Here is a 14,145-nt window from a genome sequence, read left to right as displayed (position 1 = left end):
CATATGTGGTGTCTAGCCTAGAGGGAGAGTTGTCAATGAATGGTTGTCAAGGGCAGCTGGTGTCAACGGCCACCTTGACAGATATTGCAAATCAATATCAGTCCCATTCATTGACAACTGGGACACAACTTTTACGGCAGAAGGGATCTTTATGCTAGGGATGGGGCACATCTCTCTAGGGATGGGGTGGCAACACTGGCTGGCTCTCTCGAGAGGGCGGTTCAAAAGATGTCGAAGTCTTTCAAGGGAACATAAGAGCGCGGTTCAGTAGGAGGGATAAAGTTGGTAAACAAGGTGAAAGGTCACAGAGATATAGTGCTAGGAATGATGACAAAGCTAAATTAGGCAGGGAATTAAAACCTAAACGCGACAAAGAAAGGACTTTGACCTTTATGGTAAATTCCTTTAACAGTTGGCGTAATGAACCTTTAAGATATTATTGTACAGAGGCGGGATGAATGAGAGATCCCCTGTGACTCAGGTCAGGTCACGGAGAGACGTGAAGGTGTCATCACCTGACCTAATATAACCAGGTGACATCACAGGACCACGTATTCGAGTCAGGTACGGTCAAAGGTCAGGTCAAGTATTAAGCAAGGTTAATAACTGTGTTTGATGACTTGTTCCACTTATTAATATATTAGTATAGATCCCTATATCATTATTGTCACTATACAGTATATCTACACCGCATTACTTTATCATTTGTTTCCATAAGTTATTTGGTCAGTTCAGTAATCATCTACCAGGTGTTGTGGTCAGCCTTACTTTTTACTTTTATCCTCTTCGCCACTGATCGGCTGTGTAAATATTTGTTCTTATATCATACAGCGTGTATATAATCTGTATATAATTATGAAAGAAAAACATAACCTAACTAAATGTAACTTAATTATTGTGACCATGTCTAATGTAATATAAACTTAACTTACCGTACCTAACCTAACCAATATACTATGATACCTAATAATATTGACCTCCATTTATTTGTTTTTCTTGCTAAAGTTCCTCTCTGTTAATTTCTTTAATATACTGTATCGTTGTCCTCATTTAACTACCTAATAAATATTATGTTTATAATAATATTAATTATTAATATTATCGTCAAACAAATTTCGATAATTTTATCTCTAGTCAATATTCAAACAATTCTAAAACACTTTTCTTCTGTGACGTTTCCCGCGCAAATGACCCGTATTATTATTATCATTAGTAGTAGTATTATTATCGCCAGTGATCAGTTGGTTAGCCACGTGGGTATTGTTAGCTATTTAATTAAAGTTGGTCTGTTTAATACTACGGTGACACCTTTAAACTCATTCAAAGTTGTTTCATTCCATATTTAATCTCATTCAAAAGTTATTTAAGTCCGCCATTTAAACTCATTCATTCGCCCCCCAGGCCCTGATGTGGGTCACTGACCTGTGCCCGGGTGGGCTAATCCCAATTAAAAAAATATATATTTATTTACGTCCGTTTTCTCTGATGCAATTGAAGAAAATTAATCTCTTATAAGGGAAAACTTCTTTACACTTTTATTATGCGTTTTTTCCTTTTGCGGGAAATATCCCACCCATGCACAGGTCACTGACCCACATGAGGGCCTGGGGGGCGAAAATATAATAATAATAATAAAATAAATAATAATAATAACCATAAATAAATACAAAAACGAAAAATAAATAAAGAATGAGAAACGATATACATTAAGTATGTTGTATTGTCAAAGTAAGAGAAACAATTGAGACCCTGCAGGTGTGTGTAAATGAGGCAGAAAGTCATATCATCAACCTGGGACTTGGTCACATATGGCAGCAGGGTCCACCATTAGACAACACATTATGCTTCCAATATCTTCCCAGGCGGTAATACCTCCCTGTTTGGTACCTGCTGTAAGACAATTATTTTACTTTACTGTACTTTATTTTAGCCTCTTCGTCACTCATCTGGAAACATAACTGAAGGAAAACGTAGAGATGTGAAGGAGGTGATTAGAACAAACCGACATGAAAGAACCAGGTCAATATTACCTCACATCACGTGACCCAAGACAAGGTTACCAACCATACTAAGTGACCCAACACGAGGACTCTGGATTTCTGACGTCACGCAAGGTCAGGTCATGGCCATATAAATACACCAACGTGGAGACGGTGACCTTTAGTTGTGTTGACGTTATTGTGGTGTTGAGACAGTGGTGGAACGAAGCCTAACCTAACCTAAGCAAGAAGATCATAAGAATGGAGGTAGCTGCAGCGGGCCTGGTGTGTGAAATGGTTATCTTACTTGTACTGCTGGTGATCGTGGTTCTCCTGGGTCTTGTGGTCCTGATTTACGGCTGCAGAAGGTTATACTACAAGGTGAGTTAAACCTTCTCTGTTTTTTTGTGAATAATAATAATAATAATAATAATAAGCGTAATAATAATGTGTCACTTTATAAAGACTCATACTAACGTGGTGTTCTATCTTCCAGTGTCAGTCATCGTCCTCACCATCACCATCATCACCGTTATCACCGTCATCGTCGTCATCGTCGTCATCACCATCATCACCGTTATCACCGTCATCACCCCCTCAGGACTCCCAGCCATACTTCCTCCCATCCAAGCTCACATCCTTCGTCAGGAGTGTGAGGAACTCCTTCAGGTCAGCTCCTCGGGTCTTCACCACCTCTTCCACTGACAACTTAATCATGTTGCCTGAACGTTGCTCCCAGGACGCCGTGCCTGATCAGGACCTCACAGTCAGGGATCCTTCCTTAGCCAACATCCTCAAGGAGGCTCTCAACGACTCCCTACAACGTCCTGGTGAGTCTAGTTACCTGGGGGACTGTACCCCTCGTTACCAGCGTCCTCGACACACCATGGCACACAACACCAACAGGTTGTCTCGCCCGTTCCTCCGTGTTATAGACGAGACCACTCTCTTTATATAGACCACAACATACAACGCCGGGCATTTAGCAGTGTCTGCCGTTATATCCCATCATGGAAACTTACGCCTGGCGGACGTTGTCTTGTCATCACCGCCCATGAACCCATTCTTCCGCGTGTTTAAATAAGATTATTATACCATAGAACGTCAGCAAGAGCAGTCAGCAGCCCAAGACACACCGAGAAGACGTTGGCTTAATAATGATAAAGGATAAAATGAAACATAATTTGTGACCCTCTGTTTATGATAATTTGACCCACTGTTTTTGATAATTTGTAACCCTCTGTTTATGATAACTTGTAACCCTCTGTTTATGATAATTTATATACGTGTTCTTACTAATAAAATGTTGACTTTACGCCACTGTTTTTAACTATCATCTTTAAATAGAGAAAATGAAAACCCATATGAGCGAGAGAATACTGAAGTGAGAGAGAGGGGTAACTAAGCTAAGGCACACCAACACGAGATACAGCTTCACCACAACACCACAGACCTACACACAATGCGTTTTACAATACACAGAAAAATAAACCGTAAAACAATAAACCTCTCATATATAATATAGTTTGAGCTATATTTATGATATATTAAGGTATAATTAATATAATTATGAGTATTTTGTAGGAATGGCACGACAAGATGGAGGGAAGTACATTAATAATACTATTTTAAATTTAATTTTATTTTATGTTATATTAAATATCTAAGTATTATTTTTTACTATAATATTTCCATTAATTTATTTATATTTATGGAATATTCCAATTTTCTATACAGAATATAATATTGGAATGGCTATTGTTTATTGGTTATAACTCACCAGGGAAATGTATGCTCTCTAAAACACCAACTCTATATAAATGATGATTTTTACAGCTATAACAAGATTAATTGAGATTTATTATATATTAAATTGATTTATAAAATTAATATTGTTTTTTATATCATGGAATAATTAATAGTTATGTTAAATAATTGTTAAATATGGTCATATCCCCTCCAGCGCCTCTTGTCCCTTGTCAAGCTCAGATCGGCCGCCTTAACTTATTACTAATTTTCAACGGTAAGAAACTAATTTATTAAGGTTTTTATAGCCAGGATCAAAGATATAGACGATAGTTACCTCATGGGGGTAGTTTTATGAGGCAACATGAGGGAGGAAGAGAGAATGATGTGGCTTGTGTACTATGTTAGTTCAGTTGTTATGGTGAGCGAGGATGCTGCTTGGTCGCGCCTCTAACACCCACCACACCAACTTTTTAAACCGTTATTATGGCGCTATTAAACCACCTATTGGCTCTCAATTACAACTAGGGGATGGAGATAAGATGGAAGTTTATATATCCAAGGTGATTTATACTCCAGGGATAGGGATTTAGGGTGAAAATAGGGAAAATATGCCGGGGGTGGTGGGGGAGGGAGGCGGAAGAAGGTGGTAAGCATCATGGCGGGGGGCGACTCGGGGCCACAAGGGCATAAGGACGACACCCGGCAAATAGTCCCCCATTTGAATGTTGTTTGTCTCTATAATGACTCAATTTATTCATTATTTAGATTATTTAACACCAGGGAATGGTTGTATCTGTCTGGGTGGTGATAGTAAGGGGGTGAACGGCCTATGGGGGACCTTAGGTTGGTGGACGGCCCATGGGGTTTATTAGGTTGGTGAACCTATGGGGGACCTAGGGTTGGTGAACGGCCTATGGGGACCTTAGGTTGGTGAACGGCCTATGGGGACCTTTTGGTTGGTGAACGGCCTATGGGGGACCTGAACTTTTGGTGAACGGCCTATGGGGACCTTAGGTTGGTGAACGGCCTATGGGGACCTTAGGTTGGTGAACGGCCTATGGGGGACCTTAGGCTGGTGAACGGCCTATGGGGACCTTAGGCTGGTGAACGGCCTATGGGGGACCTATGAACGGCCATGGGGGACCTGGTAGGCTGGTGAACGGCCTATGGGGACCTTAGGTTGGTGAACGGCCTATGGGGGACCTTAGATTGGTGAACGGCCTATGGGGGACCTTAGGTTGGTGAACGGCCTATGGGGACCTTAGATTGGTGAACGGCCTATGGGGACCTTAGATTGGTGAACGGCCCTATGGGGACCTTAGGTTGGTGAACGGCCTATGGGGGACCTTAGGGTTGATGAACGCCTATGGGGGACCTTAGGTTGATGAACGGCCTATGGGGGACCTTAGGTTGGTGAACTGCCTGGGGGACCTTAGGTTATGGGGACGAACGGACCTAGGTTGGTGAACGCCTATGGGGACCTGGCCTATGGGGACCTTTATGGGGACCTTAGGTTGGTGAAGGGCCTATGGGGACCTTAGGCTGGTGGGGGAACGGGGTGAACGGCCTATGGGGGGCTTGGGGTGAATACCTTAGGCTGGTGAACGGCCCATGGGGGACCTTAGGTTGGGTGAAGGGCCTATGGGGACCTTAGGCTGGTGAACGGCCTAGGGGACCTTAGGCTGGTGAACGGCCTATGGGGACCTTAGGCTGGTGAACGGCCTGGGGGACCTTAGGTTGGTGAAGGCTATGGGGACCTTGGGCTGGTGAACGGCCTATGGGGAGGGTTGGTGGCCTAGGACCTGGTGGCCTATGGGGACCTAGGACCGGCCTATGGGGACCTTAGGCTGAGCGCCTATGGGGACCAGGCTGGTGAACGGCCTATGGGGACCTTGGGTTGGTGAACGGCCTATGGGGACCTTAGGTTGATGAACGGCCTATGGGGGACCTTAGGTTGGTGAACGGCCTATGGGGACCTTAGGTTGGTGAAGCCTATGGGGACCTTATGAAGCCTATGGGGACCTTAGGTTGGTGAACGCCTATGGGGGACCTTAGGTTGATGAACGGCCTATGGGGGACCTTAGGTTGGTGAACGGCCTATGGGGGACCTTAGGCTGGTGAACGGCCTATGGGGGACCTTAGGTTGGTGAAGGGCCTATGGGGGACCTTAGGCTGGTGAACGGCCTATGGGGGGGGGGGTTATATAATAGGCTGGGACCACCTGAAGTATCACCACCCTAGCTTATATCACCTAACGATTAATCTTCCTAATACTAACCTAATACTCTCCTATCCTTACCTGATACTATCCTATCCTAACCTAATACTATCCTAACACTAACCCAAAGATTAACCATCCTAATACTAACCTATTCTATCCTAACACTAACCTCATACTATCCAAACCTACCCTAATACTAACTTACCCTATCCTAACCTTATTCAGTGCTATCCTAACCTATCCTAACCTATTCTAACCAAACAAGACACATTTAAAGTCCAGTAAATATGGACTGAAGATTAGACAACTTAATTTATTTCACCTGATGATTAAACACCCTAATGTTACCTGGTTTAGATTAGGTAAGGTTGGGTTAAGTTAAGTTGGGTTAGGTTAGATCAGGTTAGGGTAGCTGTTTTTGGTTTAAATAGGCTGGGAGGATAATTGTCATGTAAAATGTTTGATATTATAGTGAACCTCTATTTAATGGACTACATGGGGAGGAAAGTCCATTATATCGAGGGTCCGTTAAATGTGTAACCCCCATGTAATGAACCATATAGATGTGAAAGTCCGTTATATCGAGGGTCCATACCATGTGAAACCCCCATTTAACGGCTTATATGGAGAGAGAAGTGCGTTATATAGGGGTTTTACTGTAGAATGGAACTAGTGAGTATTTTTATAGTTGTTTATAAGTCCGGTAAATAAATATTGACAATGGTTTTTTTCTTATCTGTTCCAGCGGTAATTTTCTCTATGGGGAGACTGTGAGGCGAGGAGTACAATGGCCGAGCCAGCGTCAGAGGCGGCTGGCTTTGCCCAGGACCTGTTCTCACCTCTACAGTTCTGTGAGGTGGTGCAGGAGGGTCAGGCCGCCCACCACCACGTGAAGGAGGAGATACCCCGGCCGCAGCAGCAGCAGCAGGCGCCGCAGCTGACCACTGCAGCGGTGACGTCCATGGTTAACATAGCCGGGGTGACTACCTCCACGACCACCACCCAACACATACACCTCCAGGCACAGCCCATCATGGTGCAGCATCAACACGTACAGCACCAGCACGTACAGCACGCGCAGCAGAACCTCACACAACCCCGCCTACTGCAGCAGCAGATATCTGTACAGCAGCAGGCGACACAGCAGTCTATTCCTCAACAACTGATACAACAGCACCAACAACAGCAGCAGCAGGCACAGCAGCAAGCACAGCAGCAGGCACAGCAACAGGCTCAACAACAGGCTCAGCAGCAGGTTCAACAACAACAGGTACAACAACAACAACAACAGCAGGTACAACAACAGTCATCACAACAGCTAATACAAACTCAGTCACAACAACAACAACCAAAACAACAGCTTCAGCCCCGACAACAAGCTCCATCACAACAGCAGATGCCATCACAGCAACAAATACAACAACAAATTCAGCAGCAACAAACACAGCAAGCACAGCAACAAACACAACAGCAACAGCAAGCACAGCAACAAACACAACAGCAAGCGCAGCAACAAACACAGCAGCAAGCGCAGCAACAAACACAACAGGTACAACAGAGTCAACCTCAGCCACAGATACTGACGTCCGTAAATAACGTTCAGCTGGTCAACGGCTTACAGCTGCCCATCACGGTGCAGCACACAGTCGCGGGCAAGACTCCCACCACCGTAGCGGCGGGCACCACCACTCAGCCCCCTCCACTCATAGTGCTGACGGGAATCGTGACGAGCGACAACAACCCCGTGGCCATCACCGCCGGCGTGGCGACCACCGCCGCCGCAGCCGTCGCGACCGCCGCCAACGGAACCGTGAATAAGGAAGACGTGAGTACGGCGTAAAACACTTCCTCGCGTTATTCACAAACTGATACACTGTAGCTTCTGTACATTAGTCCACTTATTTCACACCAGAGTAACAATAAAAATAGATTATATATAGTTAAATAATGACCCACAAATTAATTACTCATATAGCGAACGTTTACCCTCGTACCCAGGTCAAACCCGTACCCGTAAAGAGGACCTGGAGGAGACCGTGGAAGAAGAAGAAGGAGAGAGAGAAGAAACAACCGGTAAAGAAGGCGAGGAGAGTAAAGAGAAAACGTATCGTCATGCCCAAGAAGAGTATCATCCACATAGATCCCAGGAATGGTCCCATGGTAAGAAGCTTCCGTTTTTGTCAACTTATCTTACGCGTCCGATCAAGTAGTACAGTACTGGTGTATATTTTTATCATTTACGGTAATTAAAAAAAATTAAATGTTGGAACTATTTTTTTAGAATGTATGTGTAGATACGACATTGATTATGAGTATTTATGACATTGTATTAGGGTGGTGAATTATCAGGTGAGGTGAACTGGGGTAGGGGAGGTAATTTTCAGGTGGGATAATGAGTGAAAGACTATATTATCTCACTGTTACTGATTCTCTCTCTCTCTCTCTCTCTACAGATCGACACCGCAATGAACCAGATCAAGAGAGAGTCGGAGGAGGCCATCAATCAACTCAAACAAAAACGTCAACGAATCAAACTGAATCGTAACTCCGGCCGGGAATACGTCAATCGTCTTGGGAAGGTCAGTCAGAGCATCATCGCCCGTCTTAGTCCGAAAATTATTTAACATTATCGTAAAATTCATGGAAATATTTTGGCGTCGTCTTTCATATTTTGGTAAAATTTTTATACAGGAATTATGGCATTGGCTTCGTTGAAACTATCCGACATTACTTTAAAGTTAGTTAGTCGACAGTAATTCAGTATTAAATGTCAGATTGTGGATATTGACTAGTATTAAATGCCAGGTGGATATTGACTCAGTATTAAATGCCAGAAATCAGTATTAAATCCCAGATGGTGGATATTGACTCAGTATTAAATGCCAGATTATGGATATTAACTCAGCATTAAATATCAGATTATGGACATTACACTAACCCCTCATAACACGGCAGGTAGTAGGAGCAAGGATCATCGGCCCACCTTGCAACTGCCCCCTCAAGTGCTGGGAGAGAATGGGCTCCAAAATACTCGAGATCTTCAACAACTTCTGGGACCTGAGCGACTTTAACCTACAGAACTCGTACCTCTTCACCTGCCTCAAGCTCTGTGATGTGAAGCGCCGTTACACCAAGAAGGTAAATGTAAGGAAGATCTCATTATTCCATTTTTTGTTTATCATCTCTAAGGTCAATGTTAGTTTGTGTAGTTGTGATGTGTTGTTTTGAGGGGGGGGGGTAATTAGCATGTGTGTGTGTGTGGCTATTTCTCTGTTGCTTACATTGGTCGTGGGTGGATTGAATTGTTACCCTGGTCATTCTCTTCTCTCGTTAGATACTGAGGCACTTAAGAGCTTGCACGGACACTATTCTCCGACTATTCAATCCATCAGTAATGTAGTTTAGTCAATTTCATTTCTGCTTTTTAAAGACTTTTGTTAAGTATACAGTCTCTCCTTGACTTATGATGGGGTTCCGTCATAGAAATTCTAAAATGGGCGTTTCTTTTTCTTCTCAGCACCACGAGAACTCCCACTTTTACTCTTGCCAGCCATTTTAAAGGGAATTACAAATTAAAATTTTGACAGTACACAGCGCGATCACTAACGTCGGGACTCGAAAATACGTAATGTGAAAAATATTTTATTCTACCATGGTCGTCATATGTCCGGGTTGTCGTAAGTCGAGGAGAGACTGTATATACCATAATGATCGACAAGAGACAAGCTTAATATATCTGTAATACTTCCTCTGTGTGGAAACTTTGTGTATTTCACTCTTATGAAACGTCTACACCATTGTCCATAGTTGATTGGTGGTCGAGATATCGGCAGCCATCTGACACCCTACAGTCAATCGATCAATTTCCGTTGTTATGTGATGATTGCCAAGGATGCCAAACGGATGGTATTATTTTACTCTATAAGTCTAAATAACGCTACAAAATGGTATCTGATTTTAGTCTAAATAGCTGTAGTAACTGATTTAGAATTTTTTGTAACACCTATTTTACCCAAGTTGATACATTAGTCACTTTAGGACACAGTTTCAGGACATTAGGACAGCTTCATACACTTTAGGACACAGTTTCAGGACATTAGGACAGCTTCATACACTTTAGGACACAGTTTCAGTACATCTAAGGCCAATCTGTCCTAGAAGAAGTTAGTCTTTGATATCGTCTTTTTCCTTCCAGCCGGCTGAGGAATCTCGGCGCCAGAACACCTTCGAATACTTTGTTCGCATCAGTGGGAAACATCTGCGGGTGTGCAAGAGAGCATTTATGAGCTCCCACGGACTTACGAGCGACAAGAGACTCCGCACGCTCTTCCATCAGATGAAGGTTAGTGTGTGTTTTTTTACGTTTGTTTTTAAACACATATTTTTCTTGGTTCGGTCTGGGTATTCTTTTTTTGTGTTTTTAATTCTGACCGGTAATTATCTATCTCCATATGGTTGTCTCATATCTCAGGGACCCTCGATGTAATGGATGCTCATATATATATATATATATATATATATATATATATAGTTCGTTAGATGGAAGTTTCACCTCTAATGGACCTTCGATATAATGGACTTTCTTTGCCATGTAGTTCGTTAAAAATAGGTTTCACTGCATGTGTTTCTTGGGTGTGTGTGTGTGTGTGGAGGAAGGATTGGGTTTCTTATATTGTTTCTCACGGCCACAGGACGGTGCTCTGGTGCCCGAGCCAGACAGACGCGGTAAACACCTGCGGCCAGTCAAGTCCCCCAACCAGATGAGTCCCAACCACACCGTAGAGTCTTACACCACCAACAAGATCAAGAAACCTCGCACCACCAAGAAGAAACAGAACAACAAGCTAGAGAACAAGCCCATGTACACCCCACCGCCGCCTCCCATGGGCCACATACACCCACACTGTACGCCGCCCCCTCCGCCCGCCCACGCCACCAACATGCAGGAGCCCCCCCACGCGTACATCCCCAACGGAGACATATACTTCCCGGGCCACTACCTCGAACCACACCAGTCTATGGCCCCACCACACATGAACCAGATACCCTCCTGCCAGAAGATGCTGGAGGCCCCGGCGTACTTCATGGCCGGGATGAAGGAGAACACCTTCCACCAGTGACTATGCTAACCTACGACACATCGAGTCTCTCGGTCCCGGTGATCGGACCAGAATGCTTGAAAAGAAATTGACTTGAACAATAAGTGAAAATAATCATGGTGACTGGCTACCCACTTAGAGATTTGTTCTGTGATAAAAAAAAGCATTTTGCCATTAATTTCAGAAGAGCTTCCATTGGCGGACGAGAAAGATTAACTCCCGGCGACAAACGGACGAGTCGAGTAGGAAATTGGTCGTTTGGCGGGAAATGTTGGGATAACGTATAGAGTGAGTCTGTCCTTGAGGTGTACAGTACAGTAGATGCAACAAATAACCAGCCTTACTCTGGCAGCTATAGTATGTCTCACATTCATCCTTAGTTCCAATATTTTCCTCTCTTATTACAACCTATCAGGGCATTAGTCTCTGCTTGAGCCCCTTTAACTTACTTTAAGGAGTAAAATATAGCTATAATTTATTTACTATGGGTGCCATGTCTTAAGATGATAAGAATTACCTTGTAATCCTCCGGGTCAGCTGGTAAGTGTTGACCTCAGGTGCTGAATCTCGTCTTAAAGTGAAGCTCGGACTTGAGATTAAAACTGGATAATTGTGTTTTCCACTGAACATTCCATAGATATTTAAGTATATTTTTATTGATACTTGTATAGGGTGTGTCGTAGGTTACCCACCATACTGTACAGGGTGTGTCAGAGGTCACACACCATACTGTACAGGGTGTGTCAGAGGTCACACACCATATTGTACAGCGTGTCGTAGGTTACACCATACTGTATAGGGTGTGTCGTAGGTCACACACCATATTGTACAGGGTGTGTCATAGGTTACACACCATAAAGTACAGGGTGTGTCATAGGTCACATCATACATTAAAATCTCCTATGCTGTGTAACCTATGAGACATCCTGTACAATATGGTGCACTACCTATGACTCACCCTGTAAATGGAGAGCATAGCAGGTCTTCTATTGGTCATTTCATCGCCTTAATTTAAAAGTGAATTATTAACAGTATTTTTAATTTAATTTGTGTCATTGAGAGACGTCAAACAACAAATGAGAAGTTTTATTTATATTGTCGTTAAGTTGCAGGCTCGGGCAGCTGTAAGATCAACAAGAGAAGCACGCGAGGTTCTGGTGACCTTATGGGGTCGGAGTCCCTAAATTAATGGGGGATTATCGTATAGTTTAAATTGAAATATTATGACGGATTATAAATTATTTAATCCTTAATCGGCAGCCGAGGATTCCTTACCCACCTCTCCCCTGTGCAAAAATAAAACGCAAGGAACATGAAAATTCTTCTGATGATGGCCACCGCCCCTTCAGTTAACTTCCACCGACGATAGCCTCTGTTATGTTGGTTAAAGATTTTCACCAGAACCACTTGTCTTTTTCTGTTTGGTCTCATCTTGGAAGTCTTGCTCAGAGAATTACTCCAGATCTTTGGTATGGTATTATGGTCCTGTGTGGTATAGTACTGTACGGTCCATCAGTGGTCGATATACCCGCGGCGGTTCTACTAGCGTGCCGGTCAGTCTTGGATTCCCATCTGGCTAAAAGACTGCTATTACCCTCCACTGTTATACTCAAAGCCCCACATACAGTATTTAAAAGTGATAATATTCTACCAGATAAAAAGTTTGTCTTTGGCCAGATGCGAGGTCTTGGGTCTGAAGAGAACCAGCGAAGGTTAACTTGGCTTTCTTTCTGTAGACTGGTAGTGAAGTGGTACAGTACAGCAGTCTCTTGATACAATTAATTATGCTGGACTTGGTAGAACTGCTGCTAAAGGTCTTGAACCTTCAGAATTTGAGTGGGGATTTTACAGAACCTGACACAAATTGTAAAGCAGCGAGCGGAACTTGTTCAAAAATCCTGAACCCACCAGCTGCTAATTCGTGGCCTTTGGTTTATCATTAATGGTTAAATTTATCACCAGGATATGAAGACTGGAGTAGATCTGATGGTGTTGAGAGCCTGTAGTGAGTCATAACACCATGGAGAGAGAGAGAGAGAGAGACTGTAGTAGACTTTCCATCATCTTCAGACTTTGTCCATTATGTCAAGACTGGAGTTGAGAAGTCCCTCTCCCGCAGATCTCGGCGTAGGAATCAGTGTGATGTTGTGTTGGATTCTTCATAACATTTTAATTTGTATTTTTTTCTCTCGGTTCATCTCACGCTTTGGAAACCTGACAGTGAGATATCTTTGGCATTATTGCGTTGGTGTGTATGTCTGTCCGTGGCGTCGACGTTCATTGGAGTATTAGCGACGCCACTCTTAGCATTGGCCGTAACCTGTCTTTTTTTTTAATCCATTTAGTCACTCGAGGTTTTGAGTCTGTATCGATGCGGTTCGGTCGTCCGTAACGTTTCGAATAAGTCGATGTTTACGAGTTTCTTTCGGACGTCGTTCGCGGTGATTTTCTTTACGACGACGTATTGCAGAGTAACCACACCGTTTTGTCCTGTGATAGCTCTTATGGAGGTTGTAGTAGTACTGTAAGCTAACCCGAGATATTTATACAAGTACTCCCATTAACACGGCAGCACTTGAGGAGAAAGTGTCGGTATCTTTAAGAATCTCCGGATGATTTAAGAAACAATTTATCCAAATGGCTGGGATAGTCAACTTTACTCTTTGTGCCACATTAGTTTAAGATTAGACCAACTGAGGAGGAGAGGTTTACCAAATGGTCTTTAGTACAAATTTACTCACATTCAGTACTAGTTAATTCATTTCCTTGGGGAGAATAATGAAGAGGTTAGGTGTTTGTAAGGACGAATGATCATTTACCTCGACTTTTTCCCGTATTAAATGAGGAAATAAACTACACCTCACTCCCCCCCCCCCAGATATTATGAAGCATAATCACCGATGATATTGTGTGAGTGATGCCTGAATGTTTGTTAAAAAAAATAAAAGGCAACTTGAACGTCTTATGGAAAAGGGTTGTGACGAGGCTTTATTTACGAAGGGTGTCTCTTTATTTACGGGTGTTCTTATGGATGTTTGGAATACCTGAACCTTACGAGAAATACTTTAATTGGTTTTATTTCTTCTGATTGTCCCAT

The 14,145-nt window shown here is 43.2% G+C and overlaps 1 protein-coding gene across 2 annotated transcripts; it reads left to right on the top strand.

Annotated features, from left to right (window-relative positions):
- The first annotated feature begins 3,937 nt into the window (after window positions 1-3,937).
- On the top strand, window positions 3,938-13,932 carry LOC121867784 (histone-lysine N-methyltransferase 2D-like). 2 transcript variants are annotated; one of them, XM_042367885.1, is made up of 7 exons: window positions 3,938-4,002; window positions 6,695-7,774; window positions 7,948-8,109; window positions 8,403-8,528; window positions 8,905-9,087; window positions 10,145-10,291; window positions 10,641-13,932. In XM_042367885.1, exons 2-7 carry the CDS (start codon window positions 6,737-6,739, stop codon window positions 11,067-11,069), a joined length of 2,085 nt encoding a protein of 694 aa, XP_042223819.1. In that variant the 5' UTR covers window positions 3,938-4,002; window positions 6,695-6,736; the 3' UTR covers window positions 11,070-13,932. The 2 variants fall into 2 exon arrangements, with proteins under 2 accessions (XP_042223819.1, XP_042223818.1); XM_042367884.1 differs by having other exon boundaries at window positions 8,905-9,093.
- Window positions 13,933-14,145: the final 213 nt, after the last annotated feature.

The sequence above is a fragment of the Homarus americanus genome, unplaced genomic scaffold (genome assembly GCF_018991925.1).
Source record: "Homarus americanus isolate GMGI-L3 unplaced genomic scaffold, GMGI_Hamer_2.0 scaffold46583, whole genome shotgun sequence".
Taxonomy (NCBI): Eukaryota; Metazoa; Arthropoda; class Malacostraca; order Decapoda; family Nephropidae; genus Homarus; species Homarus americanus.
Note: the sequence above shows the minus strand (reverse complement) of the source record. Positions and strands in the feature narration are given on the sequence as shown.

Excerpts from the sequence above, each read along its gene's own strand:
- LOC121867784 (XM_042367884.1), top strand. The coding sequence starts at position 6,737 with ATGGCCGAGCCAGCGTCAGAGGCGGCTGGCTTTGCCCAGGACCTGTTC. Across the intron at positions 8,529-8,904 it reads ACGTCAATCGTCTTGGGAAG|GTAGTAGGAGCAAGGATCAT; the intron begins GTCAGTCAGAGC and ends ATAACACGGCAG. Across the intron at positions 9,094-10,144 it reads GTTACACCAAGAAGGTAAAT|CCGGCTGAGGAATCTCGGCG; the intron begins GTAAGGAAGATC and ends TTTTCCTTCCAG.